Source organism: Dendrobium catenatum, unplaced genomic scaffold (assembly GCF_001605985.2).
Source record: "Dendrobium catenatum unplaced genomic scaffold, ASM160598v2 fragScaff_scaffold_672, whole genome shotgun sequence".
NCBI classification, from domain to species: domain Eukaryota; kingdom Viridiplantae; phylum Streptophyta; class Magnoliopsida; order Asparagales; family Orchidaceae; genus Dendrobium; species Dendrobium catenatum.
Genome location: NW_021319134.1, coordinates 767938 through 793883, shown reverse-complemented (window position 1 = coordinate 793883; position 25946 = coordinate 767938). Strand labels below are relative to the sequence as shown.

Below are 25946 nucleotides of genomic sequence, written 5' to 3'. Positions count from 1 at the left end.
AGGACTTATCATATAAACAAGTAACAAATATAAAATAAATAAATAGCATATTTTAAATATTAAATATTTAAATCCACCAATTATTTTCTTACATAGCCTAAAAAAAAAACAACGGCAAAGCGGCGGGCTCCATTCAACACGAGAAGCCACCCAAATCCTATCCGTGTCGCCATCCAATTCTAATCAATGAGTGGTTACCTGATCCACTCTGTCTCCTCCCATTTCATCTTCAAAGGACTTGAGCAGTGAGATAATGCCTGCATAGAGCGCGAGAGTTCTGTGAGTTTGGAGGAGCATAAGGTCATCTCCAAAACTACTTTCTTTCACCGGCGACCTATGGCTTCAGCCACCGGCACGGCCATCCGAATCCTAGCCTCGTCGCCGACCCCTGCCAACAGAAGGCTTAACTCCCACAAGCCGGTTTCGGTAGTGAACCCACATTCAATCGGCCTCAATTCGCTTCCACCTCCGCTTCAGGTCTCCTCGCCCGTTCGCCATCCTCAAGACCGCGAGTTGTTGAAACCTGTCTTTTACAGTGAGCGCCTTTCCCGGAAGTTTTCTTGTACAGATTGTTTATTTTTTCCAGTATATTGTTCGTTGAAGTCCGTCTATTAAAGTGAGCGCCATTTTGATCCAATATGAAAAACTTGAAGATCATTAATTCAACATTTTTTATAAAATAAATATTAGATTTGAAATTGATTACATACAAATTTTAGTTTAAGTTGGCTGTTGAAGTATAAATTTAATGCATCAGGCAAGATTAAATCACAGAATCTTAGCAACATTTAAAACCCTTTATCAATTAAGCTAGCTGGTAACAAGATTAAATTTATGCATTTTAAAATGTAGATTTTTTTTTTTTTTGTTTTTCTCTTTTGTGGGGGGTTGTAAATACGGCAGTATTCTTTGGCAAGGGGGTTTTCTTTTGAATTTGTTATGCTCATGTGCTGAGGAATTCGTAACTGAATCGATGAAACGACATAACAGGGAAATCATGGACTTCTATATAATTCTTCAATTCATTTTTTTACTTACCAAAATCTTCTTTCAAGTACAATGCCAGTACATGGTTTAATTTTTCAATTCATGTTGCTGAAAATCTATAGTTGCTAGGTTATCATACATGATTCTACCCTTGTTGCTGTAGTTTTCATTTACACTCTGGTTTACCATTCAAATGATTAGCTATAAATGCTATCATAATAATCCGTTCTTCAATTATCGTTTGAAATCTACATTGAAAAGAACAACTATATAGAACTCTGCTAATATATAGGGCATTATCAATGCATCAGTCTTCTTTTTTAAAAACGACAAGTATTCAAAATGTGCTAAATATATGGAGTTAAAATACTTTGTCGTCAAGGAAGAAGTTCAGAAACAAATAGTATCACTTGAGCACATTATCACCAATCTTATGATTGCGGATCCATTAATTAAAGGGTTGCCACCGAAGATATTTCATGAACATGTTGCTAGGATGAGCATTATTTAATATCCTTATTAAGTTTATGTTTGTTTCTCTTTATGTCTTTTAATACTTTGAACTCTTTTATTTAGTTTTCGATAATTAGTGTATCATGTTTAATATGTTGTGTATGCATGAGTATTTATGTGAATATTGACAGGATTTGTCTTTTATAAAGACATTATTGTTGGACTATTATGAGTATATCTTATTATGATTCATATTAAGTATAAGATTAGTATCGTGATATATGAAAGGAAATACATCGAATTAATGATGTATGACCTTGGTCTCCACAGAGCACCATCAGTTCCATCCTCAGAGCACCCCATTTGACCTTGGTCTCCTCCAAAGTCTGCATCCATTTCATCCCCAGGATGATATCGGTACTCCCTAACTCTAAGGGATGAAAATCCTCCCTCACATGTATCCCTTAAATAAACAATACCACTCCCCTGCAAACTCCTCTCCCCATCTCCACCTTCCCCATGCCCATCATCACTCCATATCCTAAAAACACTAATTTCACCCTCAACAGATTTATAATTTGGTTAGAGATGAAATTGTGGGTGACCCCACTATCGATCAACACCATTACCTCCCGATCCCATATTTCTCCTCTCACCTTCATGGTGTGATTTGGTGTAAATCCCACCACAGAGTTTAGAGAGACTTCAGCTACGTACAGATGTAGATTATCTTCTTCTTCCTCCACTATCCCGCTCTCACCTCCCTCAGTTTCCTTATTATCGCAGACGGTGAGAACCTGAAGAGTTTGGTCCTTACACCTATGCCCTGGCATGTACTTCTCATCGCACCTGAAACACAACCTGATGTAGATTGGATCGATGGAAGAAGAGGATGCTTGAAGGAAGATAATCCCAATCCAGGGAACAAGAGTAACACAAGCTTCAAAACTTCATAAAAGAGATAATATTCATCATCCTCTATTCCTCTTTTACAATCTATATATAAAAAGAAAGTAGAACCCTAGAGAAACCTAGATGATTCTAGAAAATATGCAACAACTTGTAACAAACTAAATTAGATAGTCTAAGGAACATTTTAAGCTAACATGCTCCGCATCATTCTCCCCTTGCATCAAAAGAGCTCGACTCCGTCGAGGCGTGTCATCTGGAAGGAGATAGGTGTAATACTCATGAGTAATCCTCCTGGATCGAAGATTTTACCGCTTTGATATATATCCACAAACTTGTTTGGATGAGTAAAAGCTAGAAGCAAGCTACTAATGGTAAACCAATCATGTTGGAGACTTGAAAATGTCATATGTAGGAATTGTTGAACTACAGTCAAGTCAATGTAAGTAAAGCCTTCCTTATGACTTGGGCATATGCTAGTTTCTTCAGAAGAAAGTTGCCAATCTTGCAAAGAAGAAACATTCTCAACAGGCTTTCCTAGAAATTGTAGTGTAACTGTAATAAGAAAAAGTGAAATTTTAGCACCATGGGAAAATCTAGCTCTTCCTCCAAAAGATGAAAAATATGGGCTAGTTCTCCAATTTCTTTTCTCCTTGTTCTCTTCAGCCAACCTTCTCCATGGGTTGAATGGTAAAGCTCCAGGATATATTCGTTCATCCAATTGAATAACTAATAGAAATGGCAGTATAAGGTATCCTTGTGGGATAGTAAAGTCTTTATCACTAATAGAAATGGCAGTATAAGGTATCCTTGTGGGATAGTAAAGTCTTTATCATCCACATTTGCTTTTGCCTCCCTCAGCAACCAAATTGCTATACCCTCAAGTTTGAGGTTTTCATCAAAAACACATTGATTGAAAAGAATGGCTCTATAGTCATCCCATTCAAGAATCTCATTATGGATCCTTCTTCTGATGCACTCATGCTCAATCAGGAACAGTTCTAATGCTTGAGGGCATTGAGTGAGGAAGTAAACAACGAACAACCTTATTTTAGTTGTAGTTTTATTTCCAGCAAAGAGCAAGTTTATGATGAAATCAACAATTTGATTATCATTCAAGTTCTCTTCCTCCACCAGCCTACCAAGAACTCCGCTTCGTTCTATAGATCCACCCCGCTGATGCCCATTAGCTATCATATTCTTGATTTTTGCAATGATGTCTTTCCTTTCATTCACAGCAGTGTGATAGATAAATCCTAGCAAATTAATTGGGACATATAAGCAACCATCTACAAAACATGCTATCTCTTTGATTTTAGACTCAGATGACACTCCCATCAGTTGATTAACCATCAAATTGATTGCCACCTTTTTGCTGCAAACATCCTGAAGCACAACAACCTCCTTATCAAGAAGATAGCTGATTGTTTGAAACAATATAATTTACCAAACTGATGTAGATTGGATCGATGGAAGAAGAGGATGCTTGAAGGCAGATAATCCCAATCCAGGGAACAAGAGTAACACAAGCTTCAAAGCTTCATAAAAGAGATAATATTCATCATCCTCTATTCCTCTTTTACAATCTATATATAAAAAGCAAGTAGAAACCTAGATGATTCTAGAAAATATGCAACAACTTGTAACAAACTAAATTAGATAGTCTAAGGAACATTTTAAGCTAACATGCTCCGCATCACAACCCCTTAGCCTTCTTCTCCTTGATCTCCTTCTCAGTCAGCTTCTTAAAATTTCCTTTAAGCCCCCTTCCTCTAGTCCTCTCCTTTGGTGCTTCTTGTGAACCTCCCGGTGCACCTCCTTTGGGAGCTAGAATAGTAGTAGTCATCCTGTAGGATCCCCCAGAGCTACTGCCTCGAGCTCCCCTCTCCATATGCTTTTAGTCCTCAACCAACTGCGCCAACTCCATGGCCTCCCTCAAGTCGCACGGTTTCATCACTCTAATGGCTGCTCTGATATCCGGTTAGAGCCCTTTCATGAAGTTCCCCTCCAGCACGGTCTTAGAAAGAAGATCCAACCTGCTCGCTAGATACTCAAACTGGTCATGATACTCTGCCACTGTCCCCTCCTGCGTCAGGGCAAAGAACTGCTCATAGAAGTATCCTCCCCTACTGGTTCGGAAATATTCTAATGGATAGTCCTTGAACTCTCTCCACCTTCGAATGGGCCGCCTCATGTCCCGCCGTTGGTACCACGCCAATGCCTTCCCTTCCAAACAAAGACCTGTCGCTGTTAGTTTCTCCTCCACTGTCAACCCATTGACTGCAAAGTACCACTCCACCTTATAGAACCAGTCATGTGCATCCTCGCCCTCAAAGATGAGAATCTTCAACTTCTTCACCCTCGGGTCACCCCTGTTTCCCCTAACTCCTCCATAACCTCCCATTCCTCAAGGAGGGAAAGCTTCCCAGTGGTCTCGATCTTCCCTCCGACAATCGTACCCAAGCCCTTCCTCATATTCCCCTATTTTCCTTTTATCTTTAGCACCCCAACGATAAAATTCATCCCTTCTCCCAAAAAAATTCAGCACTCCTCCTTTCATAGCCCATGATCATCTCCTTTCTAGAAAGTGGTTCTAGCGGAGGCATTCCATCATTCCCCTCAAGGATCTCTACTTCCGGATTCTCCCTCCCCGTAAATGGGTTCGGGTTCCCGCATCTCCCATTGTCGTCGGTGGTTTCCCTTGCTTCCGATGTCGTCAGATTTTGTTTGCCCTCAAGCATCTTCTTTATCATATCTTCCAAGGCGGTGAACCTCCTATCCATCTTTTCATGGATGGAAGCGAATTTGTTTTGAAAATTAGCGGTTTTTTCCTCAAAATCGATCTTCAGTTGGCATATTTCTCCCTCCAATACTTCCACTTTCTTTCCATCCATCTTCCTTCTCAAGGATGCCGAGAAGATTTCTTGCGGATAAAAGTTCCTTGCTGAAATTTCTAAATTTCAGCCGTCGATGGTCCCAAGACAACGCTCTGATACCAATTTGATAGGAAGTGCTTGAGTTTGCAAGTAACTCTAAGGTAATACTCGAGTTCGCAAGCAAACCTAATCGAAATTAGTGAGAAAACAGAATGCAAACTGTTGTTTACAGCAGAAAATTAGCACTTCGTAGCAGATTTCTTGGGAAAGCAGTAGAAAATTGAGAGAAACGAAGGATGCCACTAGTAGAAGCAGTAAAAGCAGCAAAGATACGCATTTCTTCAATTCGAGAGGAAGAAACAACTCTCAGATTCTCTAGCCAAGCTTAGAGCCCAAGAACACAAATCCTAGATATCAAATCCTTTTTCAAATTCAAGATGAAAGTCTAATTCTAACATTAACCCTTAATTAAAGACAAAGGAGAATTACAACTTCCCTAAACAACCCACAATTCAAAATTTTCCCTCCAAACAAGCATTACTCAAGGTGTGAGGCCCAAAGGAGTAGCCGGCCCCCCTCTCTCTCCTTGCTTGGGCCAGCGGTGGTAAACCCAAACCGGTCCACTAGGGACCGGTTCAAGAAAAGCAGCCGGCCCCTCCTGGGCCGGCGTAACATAATGCAAAGATGAATGAAAAGCTCTCTCATTGATCCAACTATATTTGGTGAATGTGGTTTGACAGAGATTTAAAAAAACAAAACAATTTTAGATTTATTATAATTCTAGTTGGAATCTTTGTGCATGACCACAAACTGTAAAAACATTGTAAAACAAAGATTGCATTTTTTTGTATGAAAGGATACATGCACACTACATTGCATCTTAATATGAGTTTAATCGTTAGGGATTTGGGGAATATGTATGTGATTATTGAAGCATCAATTCTTGTCACTCTTTTTCCCTTTACCTTGCTTTTATATGCATTTTTATGATTATATGTTAAATGCTAGAGATACCATCAATTAGAGGATGTTAAAAATACGCTTCTTTCTAAAAATGTGATTGCTAAGCTTGAGAGTGTGTGATGCAGCCTTAGGATGGTGATGAAATGGTGTTCCCAATTGTTGTGGCAGAATTTCTAAGGAAGGACTATGAGTGGTGGTGGACTAATGAAGTGGTCTGCCAAGCCTTGATGGAAGGCCAAACTCAAGAGATCAATACTTGGGTTTAAATGATTAGAGTTGTTGAATGGAGGGGAACCTTGGCCTTGGGTTTTCTTAAAAGGGTTAGGGGAATGTATGAATATGTATTCTTGAGTAGATTGAGAGGTTTTTTGAAGTTCAGAGGCTCATGTGTGGAGTATTTCCATGACTATGGATAGGAAACCCTCAGTTAGTTGAGTGTTCTAGTTTAGGTGTATGCAATTAGTGATGTTTAGATAGTGGAATGAGTGGACTTCTAGTACGTAGCTTAATCTTAGTTGATTTAGCATTAGATGAGTTCTTTGACTCGTTCAAGGTCTGTAATGTGACTCGATCAACCTGAGCCAACTAAGCAGCCCTCGTTAAAACCTTAGTACCCTTAGAAACATATTAAACTTCATCTTCAGGAATGAACTTGCACCCATTGGAGTCCACATAGCCAAAAGGTATGGCATCGTTGATCTCTAGGATGCAGCCAAACAGAAACAAACAAAAGAAGTAAAAAAATGCAAAAATCATTACCTTTGGCCGAATCTCACCCAAATCACTGCTCTGGCCGCTACAGTCCCGTCGCCCATATCCTGCAACGGCGCCGCTCGTGTCGTGTCTTCTTTCCCGCGTTTACTCCTGCTCTCTTTCGATTCGTTAAAAGGAGATAAGCGAAGCCTCAATTGCTTCTCCGCAGACCTCAAGCAAACGACTCCTCCCTCTCGCTACTTCCTCTCTACGAAATCCCTCATCTCTGATTAAAACACTTAGTCCTGCCGAACTCCTGAAGTCAACCGAGGCTTCCATAGACCTCGACCTCTCTTCCCAAATCCACTCCAGCCGAGGGTCTCACGCATACGCAGCCTTTAGTCCCTGTAATCTCAATCCAAACTCACGCATAGCTCCCGAAACCTCAACCTCTCGGACCCTTACCTGCGACCAATCCTGGTCGCTCCTCCTCCCCATTGAACCGAAGGCCTCTACCCGTCGTTTCTCCTCCGCCTCTCCCGAACCCCACCCGACCCCTTTTGATTCGCTGGTCCAGAGAGAGAGAGAGAGAGAGGAAGTTGCTTATATGTAAGGGTAAAAAAAAAGGAAAGGAGGGGAGTTTCATTTATGCCGACACCGTCGTCACCAACAATCGCGCAGGTATAACCTTCTAAACTTAAGAGAAACGGCCCTCGGCACTTGCAACGGGGCGAATAACCACCCATGCACTCTTTTCTCAGCACAGTGGGAGGAATTTCGCTCCGGTGCTTGTGGCGAGGTGGGTAATCCCCTCCAAAAGTCCTGTTTTCGACGTTTGCAGCGCACCTAGAGAACTCCTGTACATGCTTTTCTTAGCATGGCGGGAGGAAACTCGGTGCGAAGCGTACGGAGAGGCAGGCGATCCTTGTGCATGCTTTTCTTAGCACGGCCGGGCAATAAAGAACCTTTTTTAAATAAATGCTTTAAAAAAATAATCCATGCACGTTTTTTTTTGGCGTGGTGGATGACAAACAAAAAAATCACCGCCGCGGTGTCTCACAAACACAAATTGTGCATGCTTTTTGTCTGAAATAAGACAAGGATTTGAACAAAAATGGGACTTTATTTGGACTTGGTTTGAATGATTAAATTGACTAAATACAAATTTGAATGATTAACTAAAAGATCTAATTTAAAACTTGATTCAAACTTGATCAAAATGAACTTGAATTGAACAAGATCACTTGAGACTCATGAACTTAAACTTGAATCAAGTGAGGAAGAACTTGCAAATTTTTGAACAATAAAGGACTTGCACTTCAGATGACAATGAAGAAGACTCATTTTGAACTTGGTCTTAAGCTCAAGGCGGAACTGAACTTTGAATTAATGATCTAATGCTTAACCTAAACTAATGTCTAATGTTTGGAAGTGAAAGTCATAAATCATAAAATGATGAAATCAAAGATAAGTAAGTGAATGAAGACTAAGTCTTCAAGAGATATATAAGCAAAGAATGATGAGATGGAATTATCTCGAATCGTTCAAGCAAATCAATCTACATACAAACAATCATGCCTATTTGTTACAAACATAAGATCCAAATGCAGTTAAACGTATTGAGCCTTACAAACAATGGGGCTTATGCTAAATGGAACTTCAATATTGATTAGTGATGGCATGCATTATGATGATAAGTTGAAACAAATAGGCATTGCAAACCATGGAAGAACCATAATTGATTGATTGCAACATTTATGTTAATCGTGCTAGCAAATGTATCAATCTCTTATGAATTGTTGTAGGAGATCCATCAACATACAAGCAAATATATCAAAACTCGCAGACAATGAAGCCTATGAATACATCTATCTTGTACAACATAAGACAGAGATAAAATAAATGCAGCAACGCTCTATGGTCAGCATCAAAACACAAATAAAGGAGCCTTCATCGAATGCAACAGTTTAGCGATGAAATCATATAACAGGATTATGATCTATATGATACATCGTCCATAATTCAATAAATACTAGAAGCAACTATATGAAGCACAACCTGCCAACAGTTAATGTGTATTATTTGCACAGATTTTCTGAGAAGATACAAATAACTCTTACAATCAGTGATAGCAGACATGTTGTAGAAGTAATAAATTATCAGCGAGCATAGATATGCATATGAGATATCATCTAAAGGTAAGGGTGGTATATCAACAGTGCTCTTACAAGCAACTATTACTTAGCGAGAATAAGTATGCAGATCTCTACAGGTAAAAGTAAAGTAATTGGCGATGAATGCAAATACCTATGGGCCTTTATAGAAGATACATCGTATACTCAATATGTTACATATAGGAAAATGCATAAGGACTACAACAAGCACATGCTCCTACAAGCTGCCCTACCATGTATTCAATGTGTATCCCACAAGCAAAATACATAAGGACTTCGAACCAAGTACTAGTTTCTACATGCAACTGCGAAAGATTAGTCAAATATTTTAAAGCACCCCCTCGCACATGCACCGTAGTTTGTATACACATAGGTACATAAAAAAAGGGAAGTGCAATTATAAAACCCGTATGGGCCCCAACGAGCGTGTTATTGGTACACACGTGACGTTTTGAAATGTTGTACGGGTTAATAAATTCGAACTCGATCCTTCTAAGTAATAGGAGTCGACAATGTGCAACAAACAACTATAATATGCCCCCAAACACCCGCATGGGCCCCGACGAGCATGTTGTGGGAACACATGTGACGTTTAGGGATGCTGCGCGGATCAATAAGTGAATTCAAGTTCCAATCTGATCATTCTATACGGATCAATAGGAGTCGACAGGATTCAAACCATCAAATAAATATATGATTGTGACGACCGACATATTTATTTAATACATTCATATTAGACCTTCAAGGCCTATAATCAAGAGAATTCACTAACAAAGGCATAAAGCTTACGAAACCCAATCCCCTATCGGCAAGTTGATAGGATCGACAAGGTTTAATACAAAAATAGAAATGACCCTAAATATCTCGATGAGGGCCGTGTTGAATGCAAATCTCAATCGAATGGGTCAATTTCAAACATCCACAATGCCACTCAAACACCCTCAAAATCCAAATATCCAAAATCCAAAATATTTAAAATTGAAATAAAATCCATCAAACACTTAAAGTAAAATTCATTCACCCTCCACAATAGTTTGCTAAGATGGACAAATATGAAATTTACTTCAGTTTACATAGAGTCAAATGCCTAATCGAAAGTATCACTGGGATCCATTCTCACATAATCTCCTATCATTAAGGACGTGGTACGTGTCCTCTAACCTACGATTTTACCGCCAAATGGCACCGCAAGATAAACGGTTATGACCCGGGGCTCTCTGAACCGAATGATTTTGCCGCCAAGTGATACCACAAAATATTGGTTATGACCAGAGCCAATACGTTCCTTAGTGATATCAAATCATTGAGATATGAATCAATAGGCTATGATTGATAGGGTACAAAGCCCTCTGTTAGCTAAGGTGGATTCAAATTTGTCCCCTTAGGCAAATATCCATCCCAGATCTACAAGATCCCCTTGGACGAAACAACCCATGGCTGTCGACAATGATCATTATGTTAGGTTGGGTTGACTACCTCCTCTGACTAAGTAGACCAGGGATCACGATGGGCCGAGACGACAGAACCATGGGATCTTGATCGGGTCTATCATCAATTCCCCCACCATCTGCTTTATGTGCAAGATGGTGAAATTTCTATTTTAAATATCAAAATTTTCAAACATCCAAATATTTCCAGATCCAAATATATGCTGCTACTATATGACAGATAACATGTACTCTACATGTATCTGATTGACGACTAGCCTTAATCAAAAGTTCTCTCTCATAATCGGGATGGGTATTTAACTATAGGGGCTTACGCTTATAGGAAATCAGAACTCAGATCATAAAGTCCTCGCAAAATGAGGGCGAAATCTCTGGGTAGTGTCTTATCTACAAACCCATCTATCTTCTAAAATTTACTCCGGAACTTAATTCCGTTAAAACTCCCTTGCCAAAAAGAAAAAGCAAATCAGTGCAGATGGAGGCCGGGGCCGAATTTTTGGAGCCCATAGGTATCCATCCTCCAATTTGCCACTTGTCTAATCTCTCTAAATATCCTCACAGATCCATTATATATATTGAACTTAATCATTTCTACCCCAACAATTTTACTTGTCATGTCAATTGCCCATTAGGTCATTTTCATTATCGACAAACCTATAAAAGTAAACCAATCCTTATAAGAGTTTATCCATAATCAAGGACTGAATCTTCAATAGAAAAAATAAAATAATTTGTAGCTATCAAAATTAGATCAAACTCATCTTTTTTCTTTCCTATAATAGATGCTGTTTTAGAGTTAGATTTGCCTTTCAGGTCACATTTTTTGCTTTAACTTTGTTTGTAATAGTGTTTTTTTTAATATATTTTTAGTGTCCAGGCTTCTTACAATATTAGCATTACCCCTTTTTTTTTACTTTGATCTCTTTCTCTTTCTTCTTCATTTGCTTTCTCCATGCTTCTTCCTGTCCTTACTAGTAAGCTGTGAATTGGATTTTCTTCCTCAATTCATTTGACGAAAGAGTAGGCTTCACCTCTATCACAAAAATAGTGTCATTTCCATAAAATAAAGTTCTATAAATTTGCTCATAGGTAGAGAGTAAAGAGTACAGCATGATCAAAGCTTAATTTTCTTCTTTGATTTTCGCAATCAGGTTCACTTGATCCAAAGTAGCTTGTTGTAACTATCTAAATATTGTTGCAGTAATGTAAAATCATTCATGTAAAACATGAATAATTGATTTTTCAAATTGAGATGGATGGTTTCGTCATGTTGAGAGATCCTAACCTTTCTTACATCACATGTGCGGTACTTTAATATACTACATTTTGAAAGACCAATTTACTTTTTTATATATTCTTAGGAGTCTTGGTTCAGGAGCGTGTATTGGCGTTAGGGCTTAAGAGTTTGATACAAGTATGTCCTTTGAAATATTTGATAGAAATCTACACGAACAAATCCCAAATATTATGTGAGCAGACAGCGACATTCTCAACTACTTGTGTGCATGAAAATATTAAGCACTAATATCGATAATATGTATCACATGAGTTGTATCTCTTATCCATTTTAATTTATTTCAGTGTTTCTAACATTAGATTTTAGACAAATGAACGGTCAAACATTATTTCAATTATCCAAACAAAGCTAGCATTCCAATCCATCTTTATTTGTTAAATTAATCCAGTTTCTAAAACCAGCAAATTGTGAAGGTTTTGCTGATGAATTGGTTGTGGAGATTGGAGCTATGGAGATTTTTCCTATGATGCAAATATTGATCGACTATGTAATGATTTAAGCCAAAAGATTGAAGATCATTATAATATTACAGAGTAGTAGAACAATATAAACCCCTAAGAAAATTTGTATGGTAAATTTGATTCTGTTGTCGTCCTTTTCTGTGAAGGCAGAGACGTCAGTACCTCCATGAGAATTAGATATTTCTCCTCATCGCATGCCCTTAAAAAAAGAGAAATTAACGGCTACAATCTACAGCTCACTGTTCGAATCCCAGAGAAGGAAGAAATGCTATTCAAAGTTGTTTTGAGTTGAAGGTATATGAAATCTTCTAATTACTCGATTCTAGTACTGTTGCACAAGTGGAAGCCCTAATTACTTTTTTATTTAATACAATCATAAATAGTTGTAACTTAGGCCCCATATGAGCTTGACTGTAGATGAGTCTCAATGAGATTGCACTTGCTGTTCTAGTGAAAAAACGATCACACCTGGAATTGGGACTAAAAAAAAGATAGAACGTTGAACTGGTGATTGTGTGTTTGCATTAATATACGTAGGTGTGATCAAGCTAAAAAGAGTAATCAGGCAATGCAAATTACTAAATCATCAAAGTACACTTGCATCACTGATCTAATTCTGCACATTGTGCAAGTCTAAGAACACAAGGGTGACGCTGATTGATTGGAGAAGTAAAATAATATGCAACTTGGAGCCTTACTTTTATGTTCACTCACTCACAAGTTTATGCATACAAAGTTGCATTACTTTTTCTTTTCTAAGGTTTCATTTGGGACGGCTTTCTTATTTCTTTTTAAATCGCCTTTTTAGTTCAAAATTTTAAATTTTTTATCTATAAAGTCACTTTAAGAAGCAGGAAGAAAGCCCTCTCAAACTAAGTCTAAATAAGAAACCACTTTGAAGCCACATGAGTAATATAGAACAGCTAGAGTCTTACTGTCAAGCTTATTACATCTTATAATTTTGTTTTCTTTCTAACTTAGGTCACAAAAGTACACGGAATACTGTAGTCATGGCTACAGGAGAAAGGCCAGCTGAAGTTGCTACTGAACTTCCTGAAATTGTTACTACCATTCAAGAAGCGGTCTGTTTTTTTCGTATATACTCATTTAATTAGGCTGGAAAGCAATTCTATAAACTTGGCACCAAAGGTTTTAACTTGGAATCTCTTGGTAGGCAGTGGGATAGACTTGACGATAAATATGCTGTGGCTTCACTTGCGTTTGCCACCGTAATTGCTCTTTATGGCTCCATTGGACTGATTTCGGTATGTATATCAAGAACCTCTCTAAATTGCAAATAGAAATTTTGGATGGGAAAATTTCTGCAAAACAAAACAGAAGCGTTGTAAAGGTCGAATTTCTGTACTTTATTTTGTTGTGAAATTTGCAACTTTTCTTTCCTTGCAGGCGATTGACAGGCTTCCTCTGCTTCCTGGTCTGTTTGAACTAATTGGAATCGGTTACACTGGGGTAAGTACTAACTCATTTCACTTCACTAGTTGAAAATGAACTACTCGGAATGAAAGTATAGTGATGATTTTTTATTTTTATTTTTGTTACATGTTTGAATGCAAATTAAAGTAGAGAATAATCTCACATCAGATAAGAAATAAAGAGTTTGAGTTCTTTATATAATAATACCCTTGTTCATGACTCATGCTTTTGGATTGATAGTTGCCCATTAATCAGTATTTAAACTCAACTTAAGGAGGTTAATTTTTGTGAGACTAGCTTAAGAATTAAACTCTTGACCCAAACTAATTGGAATGTGCCACATATAATTCCCTTTAATATGCAACTTTAAAGGAGAAACTTCTTGTGTTAGCATTATTTTTAAAAATGTTTACGTATTAGTATTATGTAGTATAAAATATGTACATTCTAATTTTGGATTTCTGAGTTGAAAATGTTACCAGTTGGTATTGTGCCATTAAAATGTGTTAGTTTTGGTTAGTATTAATTTTTTTTCTAGGAATATTTCTAGATTTGCATCCATGACTTGAAATATAGTGTTGATGTTATGTATTTCAAGGTAAATTACACTCAGATCAAGATGTTTAAACATCATTTCATATAGATTCACATTTTAAAAACACTTTACTTGGCTCCATCAAGTTACATCAGCCTACACTTGGGCTTCTATCATAATAGCTCCATTAATTTTAACCTTTAAATGCAGCCACGTAACTTTGTATGTAATGTTCCCGAGCGTTCTTGAATGAGAAAAATGACCAATATAAAGCCAATATAAACTTCACTTGGGTCCTCCAAGGTATTAGACACATGGGTTTAGGCCCCAACTGTAGTTGATCCCTTGTGTAATGAAGCTGCTACAAAAGCTATGTACGTGTAAGTGGATGGTAATTTGATGGATATTAGTTGTTGAGCTCGTTTGGAAAGCTCGAGCTTAACTCAGTTGTTGAGCTCTATTTTTAGTTTTTTTTTTATATAGAATTAATTTAAAAATGTTAAAATATATTAAAATATTGCTAATTTAAATTAATTTTTAAATAAATTCTAAGTTAATCGAGCCAGTTGTTGAGCTCGTTTGGAAAGCTCGAGCTTAACTCAGTTGTTGAGCTCTATTTTTAGTTTTTTTTTTATATAGAATTAATTTAAAAATGTTAAAATATATTAAAATATTGCTAATTTAAATTAATTTTTAAATAAATTCTATGTTAATCTAGCCACTCAATGAGCTTACGAGCCAAGACAAGCTGAACTAGAGCTCGATCTCATGGTTCGATAAGTTCGACTCTTGCGCTCGTTAACAAGTCGAATTCGAGCCGACTCGGCTCACTTACACTCCTAGCACAATATATACTTTAGAAATATGATTGTAATTTATCTTTTAAAATATGTTTGTATCGGTTGATATTAGTTGGGTATGGGTATCTTTGATTTTTGTTTTCTTTTTTGGTATGATTGTTTTATTTGTATTATTTTTATTTTCACTTAAAAAATATGTTTAAATGTGCATTCTTTTCCTTTTGTCTTAATATATATTTTGGAAACAAGTAAAAACACCTAATATATGGTGTTCTCAAAATTTCTGAAAACAATTGTTTCTTAGAAAATACTAAAATTACTAATATGTTTCCTAACATGAGTAGTTGCTTATTAAAACAAAATTAAGGAACAAAAACAATTGGAATCACACCCTTGATAATTTGTTTGAAAGGGTTTCAAGTTTCGTTCTCTGTACTGACAGTGTTATATGTGTGGTTGCTGTGTATTTTGAAATATGTTAATAATGGTTAGTATTTGTCAACTGATTTATAACTTATATCATGGTTTTAAATTTTAGATTTGCTTTTAGTCTTATCATAAAATTTTCACTTTTTATAGTTTCGTCAAGTTTGGGTGTTTAAATTCAAGTTTTTATAGTTTCATTAATTTTGTTATAAAATTTCACAAAAACTATATATTTAAGAGATGTAGGATTATCTAATCAGAAGTCGAGTTACAGCATATGAAATTCTGGATGATCTCAGTGATCAATTTTTTAAGATTATTCAAGCTATTTATTGAAGCTTCGTTCAAAGTATGAGTTCCAGGGTAATCTCCTGAGTTCGACCGAAACTTAACTGAAAATATTAAAGAATTCGGATCAATTTCAATTGAAAACGAATCAATCACAAAAGAGCATTTAATATTTGAGTTTTTCATTGTAGGTCTGATAAATTGCTAAATGTCATATGTTAATTTGTTTCTTAAGTATTTTTTTTACTTAAGTTTAATGAGCACATAAATTTCTCCAACTTAAGATCTGTGTTCCACTCCAAAACAAGCAATGCCAAGCAAATGGCTCATTGGACTTGGCACTTCTATTATAGTCAAACAAAGTTCAAGAGCATGTGATTCCCACGTGAACTGTACATGTTTGATAGCTCTTGGTATTTAATATTTTATAATATTGAAAATATTTCATTTGAGTTTGATATTGATGTGAAGGTTATGTGATGGAGGTATTATTGAAATGCGCATAAGATTGAAGAATTGTCGCGCATTGAAGGTGAAATAAGAGTTGAGTTCTTAATGCATTTATAGTGACAATTGTCCATTAATTCTAAATTTCTGGGTGGTTATCCAACTAGTAATACATCAGACTTAACTTAATCCTTTAGTACTTAACTCTCTTTGCAGACTTATTGACAACTAAACATATACCTTCAGTATTTTATTAAGGTCAAAGATTTTTTTTTCCATTCAATGACACTCTTTTGGGCGATCAAGTCATTAATAAGAGTACACATTTTAGATATCTTGGATATGTTGTTCAGATTGATGATGAAATAGATAGGAATATTATCAGTTGAATTCAAGTTTGATGGTTGAAGTGGAGGAATGCATTGGACTTGTTGTGTGATAGAAAAGTCCCTCTCAAACTTAAGGGAAAATTCTATAAGATGGTGGTGAGACCGGCAATGCTTTATGGTGCAGAATGTTGTTCATTAAAAGAGAAGCATAATACTAAGTTAAGTGTTGGAGAGATGAGGATGCTCAGGTGGATGAGTGGATTTACCCTTAGAGACAGGATACGAAATGAGTATATACGTGAAAAGGTTGAAGTAACTCCAGTGGAAGATAAGATTAGAGAGAGTCGTCTTAGATGGTTTGGTCGCATAAAATGACAGCCTTTCGATGACCCGATTAGGAAAGTAGAGGTATTATATTTGAGTTATATTAAGAAAGGTAGAGGTAAATCTAAAAAGACTTATTAGAATATATTAGAAATGATCTTTTTTTATTAGATTTAAACAAGAATTTGACTTTTAACAGGACACAATGGAGAAAAAGGATTCATGTAGCCAACCCCACATACTGGGACAAAGACTTGATGTTGTTGTTGTTGTATTCAATGACACCATAATTAATCCTCTTTCACTTTTGAGAAGTTGCATGCAGCATTATAAACTACATTAATTTGTTGCACTAATACCCAATTGGTAATACAAGTGTTGGTACTTTGGGGCTTATCAATTTGTATTGTTCTCTTTACAGTGGTTTGCGTACCGGTACCTGGTTTTCAAGCCTGATAGGTGCACCAACTTTCATTCTACAAATATTGCTGTGAAAGTCGATAGTATTTTAGTATAAAGTTAACAACATCTTTTGCTAATCCGATTTCAGGGAAGCTTTGATTGCAAAAGTCAAGAGCATCTATGGCGATGTTATTGGAAGCGGCTAAAGTTGATTTCAGGCTATGAAATCAACTTTTAAAAGTTTAGAGCCTGCTTAAAAGAGGTTTACTCTTCTTGTATTTGGTTAATGATCTGTTTTAAAAGTTGGAAATTTGTAACCATCGTATTCTTGCAGAAATGCATTTCTTCTGAGAGCATGAGCTTCTCATCTTCTTCGCTTTGCATCCATATTTCTATTTGCCAGATATTTTGTTGGTAAAATATTATGGAAATCATTGTTAGTATTGCGTTCGAACTTCACACATGCACGTGTGTGCAAACACACATATATATACAATACTATCCAAAGAGGAATAGCTTGGGGCAATGATTAAGGCTTCGATTGGGATGGCTTTCATACTGCTTCTTAAAACAGCTTTTCAGTATAAAAATTTTAATTTTTGAACTAGAAAGCTGTTTTAAGAAGCAATAAAAACACCGTCCCAAACGAAGCCTAAGACTTCATTTGAGACGGTTTTTTTACTGCTTCTTAAAGCAGCTTTTGAGTAATTTTTGTATCAAAAAATTATTTTAAGAAGTAATAAAAAAACTACCCTAAATGAAGCCTAAGAGATTTGTTGAAAAAAGAAAGTCAGAGAAAATGTTTGCCTTGTGTTGTTTTATCTATCACTAATGTCTGAAAAAAATACATTATAAATCAGAGTACCGTTTTCCTTGGCTAGAAATAAAAAATCTACCGGCTCAGTTTTTATACAATCGTGAGGAATTTTTATTGCGTCCTCCCACCTGACGTAGAGATACATCTTCCCAGAGCTAAAATCGCGCTAAAAAACTAGAAATACCGAGCAATACCAAACAATAACGAGAAATATCATCATGTGAAGACCAATACCGAGCTATACCGAGCAATACAAAAAATAACTAGTTTTTCCTAGAAAAAATTCGGTATTTTTTTGTATTGCTCGGTATAACTCGGTATTGGTCTTCACATGATGATGTTCCTCGTTATTATCAAATAATACGTAGCAATACCGAGCTAAAACCGAGTTTTTTGACGGTAAGAGGACGTATTGGGAGGACGAAATAAAAATTCAATCCTGAGGCGGGGCATCGCCTTTTATTTTTCATCACTGTCTCTGTATCTGGAAAAGATATTTTTTGATTTTTTTCTGAATAGACGTAAAGGAAAGAAAGACGATTCTCCAGTTTTCAGATGTGCTCGTCGTTGGAATGTCATTTTCGGCGCATATGGTTTGGTTTTGGTCATATCAATATTAAAAGCTTGTGCAGCTCAAGCTTTTTTTTATTATTTTTTAAAATAAATTTTTAGGTGAAAATTTTTATTAATAAAATATTTTTAAAAATAATAAAAAAATTGTTGCAAATATAGTCTTTGCTAATTGAAAGTTTTGATTATTAAATAGGAGATTTTTAATTTAAAATTTATATATATTACATATGTGTTAGTTTGCCTTTAATTGATTCAAATGTTAAATAAAAAAATGGTACTCATAGCATCGGGGATTGCACCATGCTGACAAGCTTGAAGTATAACGTACGAAACAATAATTCTAAACAACTCATCTTGGTCTGTTGGTTGGGAGCTTAGGTTACCAACTAAGAGATTCTGGGTTCGAATTTTGTGTATGGGATGCGTGTGTGAGTCTGCTTTAATCGGTCTAAATGTTCAAAAAAAAACAATTATACTTTCAAAGTTCAGTTCAGATTTGCATCGCCAAACTGCTATGATGTGACTTAGTCTTCGTTTGGGCGGCTTTTTTAATTTTTGAATTAGAAAGCTGCTTGAAGAAGCAGTAAAAAAACTGTTCCAAACGAAGTCTTAGACCTATGTAGGTTTTTTTTTTTTTTTCCTTACAATATTTTTTGCGCTAAAAAAAAGTTTAAAAAGTATGTTTTTTAATAAAGTGGTTTCTTTAAAAAAACACTAAAAAATAAATTTGAGGTGTTATTATTATTTTATTAACCTTTTCTCAACCTACTTTCAACTTCAGCCTTTGTTGTTTCTCTTGAAGAGAGTTCCATGTTTGCACATTTCCTGCTCCCTCGGTCTTGGCATCAGCATAGTTGTCTTCCTCTGCATCCTTGTAGTCAACAAATCAATAGCCAATAGGTGTCTAGCACTTTGACTTGTTGTTATCTTATAATCACTATCTTGTATTTTGATCAAGAGTTCTTGAACGAGCTTTAGGTGAGATCAGATTGCAGACCAATTGGTCAACAAAAGAAAAATTCCTCCCGATCTCGTCCGCGTTTTAATCCTCTAATATGCAAAAAAAAAAGCTTTAGTTGCTCTCGAGTTTGTGCCAATTAATTTTTATTGTCCCTTTTAACTATAAACTCAAGTGTAATAATTGTTGCTTAATTGTCTAAAAAAACATGAAGAGTAATAGTCTTTACAATGTGCTCTCTTGCCCTTACCGACTAAATATAGATTAGATCAAGTGATTTTATATCATATATGACCTCGTAAAAGTTCTCACTATTATTCAAGTCAATTATGACTCTTCGATTATCCATTACAACATCAAGCTCAACAAATTCTCCTTGGCCCTAATTTTTAGACCGAAGTATCTGATTTTGATCTCTCATGACTCAATATTGAAGTTATTACTTAAGTCTCTGTGATTTGTTTATCTTCTCTAGAAGCACATAAATGTGGTCGACATTGTTTCGTGTTTACCAAATATTGTGGGCTTTGATATAGACTCATAGGGCAAGGAGAGTCGCAAAGGATTGGACTAAACCATCGTGTAGGATGAAAATGATTATAAGACTTTATTCTCTAACTTAAAATTTAATGAAATATAGATTAGTTATACATACATTTGTCTTTTGAGCACTTTATAACGAATGCATCGTACTATCCATAATAATAAAAGAAGATTCACTCGAAATGTTTAAAAGATAAAAATATATGTAACTTTATTATATTAGATATTTCTCCCACTCAATATATGATATTGCATATATTTTATTTTATTATGAGCAATCAAGCTTCTCATGAGAGCAAACTCTCAGAGATCATTACATCTTGGATAAAGAGACTAAGAATACTCTCGATTAAGAGTATTTGTTTTTTTTCCTTTGAGTTTAGTACATAAGGATTTTCTAGTCATGCTTCCCTATTCCAATAAAATATAGACTCAATTGGCCACTCATCATACAAGAAGATGGTACAATAAAACATATAAAGATCATAACAAGGATATTAAATCATGTAGAGCAAGTATGCTTTGTACAACAGTTGAACATATAAAGGAATGTCATTGAGTTACATAGAAATATGAATCCTATGAGCTCCAGAGAATGAATCTTCTGGTGATGATAATTAGGATATGGTAAGAGCAATGCTAATCATAAATCTAAATTTAAAGAGACATTGAAATTACCAACAAAATATGGCTTATAACTTATCAAGCACAAACACTAAAAGGGGATTACAACTTAAGCCCTACAAATTGCTAAAGTAGACCATGATACATTCTTATAATCTTGCTGCAAATAGAAGCCTTATAAATGCACCTAATTACATAAAATCATAATAATTATTACGAATGCAAATACAAGATAGGGACATTGTTATATATTTTTAAGGTTTTATAATCTTACCACTGAAATAAAGGTAACCTAACTATGAATGGACATGCCTTGCGTTTGTAAGTTTATATTTAATTATATAGTTCTAAGTGTAATAGCTCAAACTCTTAATTATTGAGATATTATTCACTTTGGCCTAAGGGCCTCACAATTTTGTCTCGTTGGTGTAACTTCTCAGGAGGTCACCCATCCCAAGATTTCTATAAGATGAGTATGCTTAACTATAAAATTTCTTAATAAAATTCTAATCATTACACTAAAAGGCATGTTGATGTTTAAGAGTTTAGCTTATTTTTTACTTAAGAAGTTTCACAATCTCCTCCATTTAAGTAACTGATGTCCTCGTCAATATCTTTATCATAAAATCATCCACTAGATAGATAGGATTCTAGAGGTGGTCCCTACAAGTTCAAGTGGTGACTCCTGCCACATAACACTTTGTCCCATATATGGTTCAAGTGGCCGCTCCCATTGTATAGCACTTTATTGTGTACAACATATAATTCCCATTTTCTAGGTAGTGTATTTGTCTGATACTATTTGTAACATCTAAAATTCTTAACCATCAATATATTGTCTACTTTGGCCTAAGGGCCTCACAATTGTGTCCCATTGATGTAACATACCAGGAGGTCACCTATTTTAGAATTTTTTAAGGAGGAGCACATTTAACTATGGAGTTTCTTATAAAAATTTCAACAATTACACCAAAAGGTGCCTCAAAGTTTAAGAGTTTAGCTTCTTTTCACTTAACGAAATTCACATTAAATATGATATAAAATAAATTTAATATATTGATTCACTATATTATGAATATATATATGTCAGCTTGAAGTTTTCAGAGACTTTAAAGAACTTACCTGTGACACCTTCACATTCAGCATGTAGTTCTACCTATTCTCACTCAAATCTAATAAGCCTAGAGAAGAGAGAAGGAGAAGGATTTGGAGAGGAAGAAAAAGAATTTTGGGCCACTTTGGGTCAATTTTAGCAGCCAGCCCAGCTCAAAAGTTGTCCAAATCGAGATAGATCATATTATACATATCTCAATTTTTAAAAATACAAAGTTTTTACAAATTTTTTTGATTAAATTTCTATTTCCATTTGTTTGATAGAAAGAGTGTTAGAGTTTTGAAAAGGCTTAATTATCTTTAGTAAAAGTTTAAAATTGATGTTTAAATTTTAATTTTGAAATCGAATATCCATTGGAAATAATATACCACCTCGAGAGGTAAAAATAAGACCTCATGATGGGTTCAGATTTAGAATTACAAATTATATCATAAATAGTGTAGCCAAAATTAGGAAAGAACTACATATGACTCATAAGGGTCAAAATAATGTTCGATCAAATATTTAGCTATGTTGATTTCGATATGATTAATTTCATATTCTAAGTCATGTAAACGAATAATATATCTCTCAAGAGGAATAAAATATCATTCATTATCGATTTCTTGAATATGACGATAATAATTGTCACTAATTTTGATTTCTCAAAGAGAATTAATTGAATTTTTGAAAAACTTTATTTTTGAAATTTTGATTTGAGTTTCTAAATCTCCTACAAGTGCAAGCCCTCGTAGTTAATTACATCATAGGAAATCAAAGTTTCCTACAAATATTCTCGATTAAAATAATAGTAGAAATTTCTTTTTGAATTTTAAAGATTGACTTCAAAGGAGTGAGGACTGGAAATTCAATTGGGATTAGATCAAATTGGAACACATATTTTTGGAGATCAAGGGACAAAGGGTAGGAGGTGTTTTGAGATTCTAAAATATTTCAGAAGCATCCTAAACTATCCTAAGTGTTAGACTTAAATTTTATATTGAAAGAGATTTAACTTTATTTGTCAAATTTATTAAAAAGTTAGGATTATATTCATAGAAGGTTGAGGTCTTATACTCTGAACCTGTCTTAGATCTTAATTCTAAATTAGGCACTGAAAATCAGTAGCCCAAACTTAACTATTGCAGTGCAAATCTGGACTTACCTCAGCTTGGATTGAGGAGCCAACTAACCACCTAGTCACTTAAAAACCATGAGTCCGATCACTTATAAAAAAGTGGTAAGGATATTATTTAGTTAAGTTTGAGGAAATGAGGTCGGCATCTAAAGTAGATCATAATTGGCCCCATGATTGATGTTAGGCAATTTGATGCATAAAGTAAATGCAATTAAATTTTAAACTTATTTAAATTTATTTCTAATTGCAATGAGTGTAACTGACTCGGTAAATGTATAAATCATAATGAAACAATTTTAAATAAAGCTTAAAAATAAATTTTTTCCTAGAGATTACACAATTTTCCATTAACATGACTGAACCTTAATAGGTCAAGTGGTCTGCCATAATCTGTAGGTGGGGAGATGCCTAATAAGGAAAATAAATGATAATATGAATGCATGAAAAATCCTCATCAAGCTTGAGCTTACTTCTTAAACTCATTAGAATTTTTATATGAGCTAAAAAGTTTTAATTTATTTAAATAAAAGAATTTTTTAACATACCCTCACGAGCCTCCAATCGAATTCTATGCTAAATCAAAACATGACATACAATTGTAAAAAAAAGAAAAAAGAAAAACAGACAATCCTAATGGTAAGAAGAGTAAATAAATCAATCAAATTAAATTATATTAATTAAATAAATTCAACAGTCTATGTGGCATGTGCCACTTAATATTACATCCTAGAGTTTGCTTAAAAAGTAAAGTGGAAGGTACCACTGACAATAAATTCAAACTTATAGTCTTAAGACACAAGTGACTTGAGAATGAGATTCTTCTCAGTCTTCACTTCTTTGTCTTTCTACAAGCTCCTTGGATTCGTTGGGTCCAGATACCCAAATGAAAAGAAACTCTTCCCTGAAGGGGTGTATTCTTTTCTCCATGGATACTCGAAATCATCCAAGTTTGGATCTCCAAATGAAAAGGAACTCTCCCCTAAGGGATGTTCCTTCCTTTTGGATTCCAAATTAAATGTATAAGATCCCATCTCAAAACACTTTTACAACTATTAATTACAACTCAATTACATCTAATTTCATTTAAAAATTAAAATAAAAGTCTATACTCAAACATCCTGCAATATTATCCTAGGTAATTTTATTTAAATCATTCCAAACAGTTATATATATCAAAATTAAAATACTCAAACCAGCTATCTTGATCATGCTCTTTTAATTTTAAAGGGGGTCTTAACATTTTTTGTAGCACATGCAGAAAATATTATTAACTTTTAAAAGTTTAATTTATATGTCCCCTTTATTTTTTAGCCTTGTATGAGCATGGATACCTATATAAGATTATGTTAGAATTTAAATTCTCTAGCCTAAGGGTAATCTAACTCCTATCAAATTAATTCACAGATTGCATTAAACTCAAACTAATAATCACAACAATTAATCAATTTTTAAACAGCATGCACTGAAAACTAAAAAACCTGACATACAACAGTAGGAAGGTAAAACACCAACCTAGCTTAAGACTATCATTGGTTGTCCTAGTAAATCATCTAAAGCGTGTGAGGCAAGTTGTGTGGTTTGGATATATCATATATATGATAATTAATTAAAGTTATCAGGTGTTCTGGTCGGTTGAGCAGACTTAAGGGAAAAATTTAATTAAAATTTAAATATTAATGGATTAAAATTAATTTTAAAATGAATTTTAAATGTTAGATGGCTATCACTTTGTTTTTCACCGGAATCATGAAATTTATTTCACCTTTCTTGGGGCTAAGCTAATAGCCTCGTAGGCCCAAGTTACTAGTGGTAACTGGTATCGTTAAGTGAATTTAATTGATTGAAGCTTACTGATTGATAAATTTTAATAAATTTGATTGGTTGCTAGTTTTAAAGTTGAATTAAGATTTTTTGGATTTTTAAATTAAATATTGAATTTCTAGAATTATTAGAATTATTTAAATGCATTAATTAAAAGGGTTAAAATTTGATATTTTGATTAAGGTTGATTTCTGGAAAGTTAATATTTTTCTTAAATATTAGATCTTAAGATGATTAATTAGACTGTAAGTTTGATGGAATTTGATTTTTAAATATTTAGTTATGAAGTTTTGCAGTTTTGACGTAAATTTTAACTTAGGTTTACCAAAAAGTTGCATTTTTGAATTTGAATTATTTATGATGATTTAATATTTTAAAGAAATATTAGACCCCAAATGGAGTCCAATGCTTTTGATTTTGTTCAATTTAGAATTTTTAAAATTAGTTATAATTTTTTTAAAGTTTATGTATTTATTTAAATTGATAAAATTGTTTAATTATAAGGGTTTTAATGGTTTGAATCCAAATGAATTCCAAACTTTTTGAAATGACCTCCAAAGATCATAAATGATCTAAGGAGGTGTCCTAAAGTGTTTTAGAATCTTTTCAATTTTTTTTAATAATTTTTAATTAAATAAATATAAATTTTCACTTAAAATTAAATTAAAGTTAAAGTTAAAGTATAATCAAGGGGGTTTTATTTTTCTTGGATGAAGGGTAGAATTCTGATTAGTTTTAGGTATTATATGTAATTTTTGAATTTAAATTTGATTTATTAATTTTTTAAGAAATTTTAAGGCTAATTATAGGTTATATTTTTAATTAATTAATTAAATTATTTAGTGAATTTTAAAACCAGTGAGAAGTTCTGTATGGGCTAGAGGTGTCAATAAGTTCAAATGTCTCAAATATCAACTCTATTGGATATGTATTTTAATTTCTAAAATTAACCTAAGTTTTTTAGATAAATATCCTTAATTCTTGTCCTTATGTGTCACTAAAGTTGTAGGGATGAAAGGAAGTTTTATTTTCTAATCGTTAGGACTTTCGTACGCGTGTCACTAGGTTTAGGAATTTATGCATGAAAGTATGATAATAAATAGCAATGCAGTAGAAAGAAAAGAATGAAAATT

At 34.5% G+C, this 25946-nt stretch overlaps 1 protein-coding gene across 2 annotated transcripts; it reads left to right on the top strand.

Annotated features, from left to right (window-relative positions):
• Positions 1–213: 213 nt before the first annotated feature.
• LOC110100924 (protein CURVATURE THYLAKOID 1B, chloroplastic) lies at positions 214–17689 on the top strand. 2 transcript variants are annotated; one of them, XM_020828648.2, is made up of 6 exons: positions 215–535; positions 13243–13343; positions 13440–13526; positions 13669–13731; positions 17266–17303; positions 17395–17689. In XM_020828648.2, exons 1-6 carry the CDS (start codon positions 337–339, stop codon positions 17450–17452), a joined length of 546 nt encoding a protein of 181 aa, XP_020684307.1. In that variant the 5' UTR covers positions 215–336; the 3' UTR covers positions 17453–17689. The 2 variants fall into 2 exon arrangements, with proteins under 2 accessions (XP_028551601.1, XP_020684307.1); XM_028695768.1 differs by lacking the exon at positions 17266–17303 and having other exon boundaries at positions 214–535.
• Positions 17690–25946: the final 8257 nt, after the last annotated feature.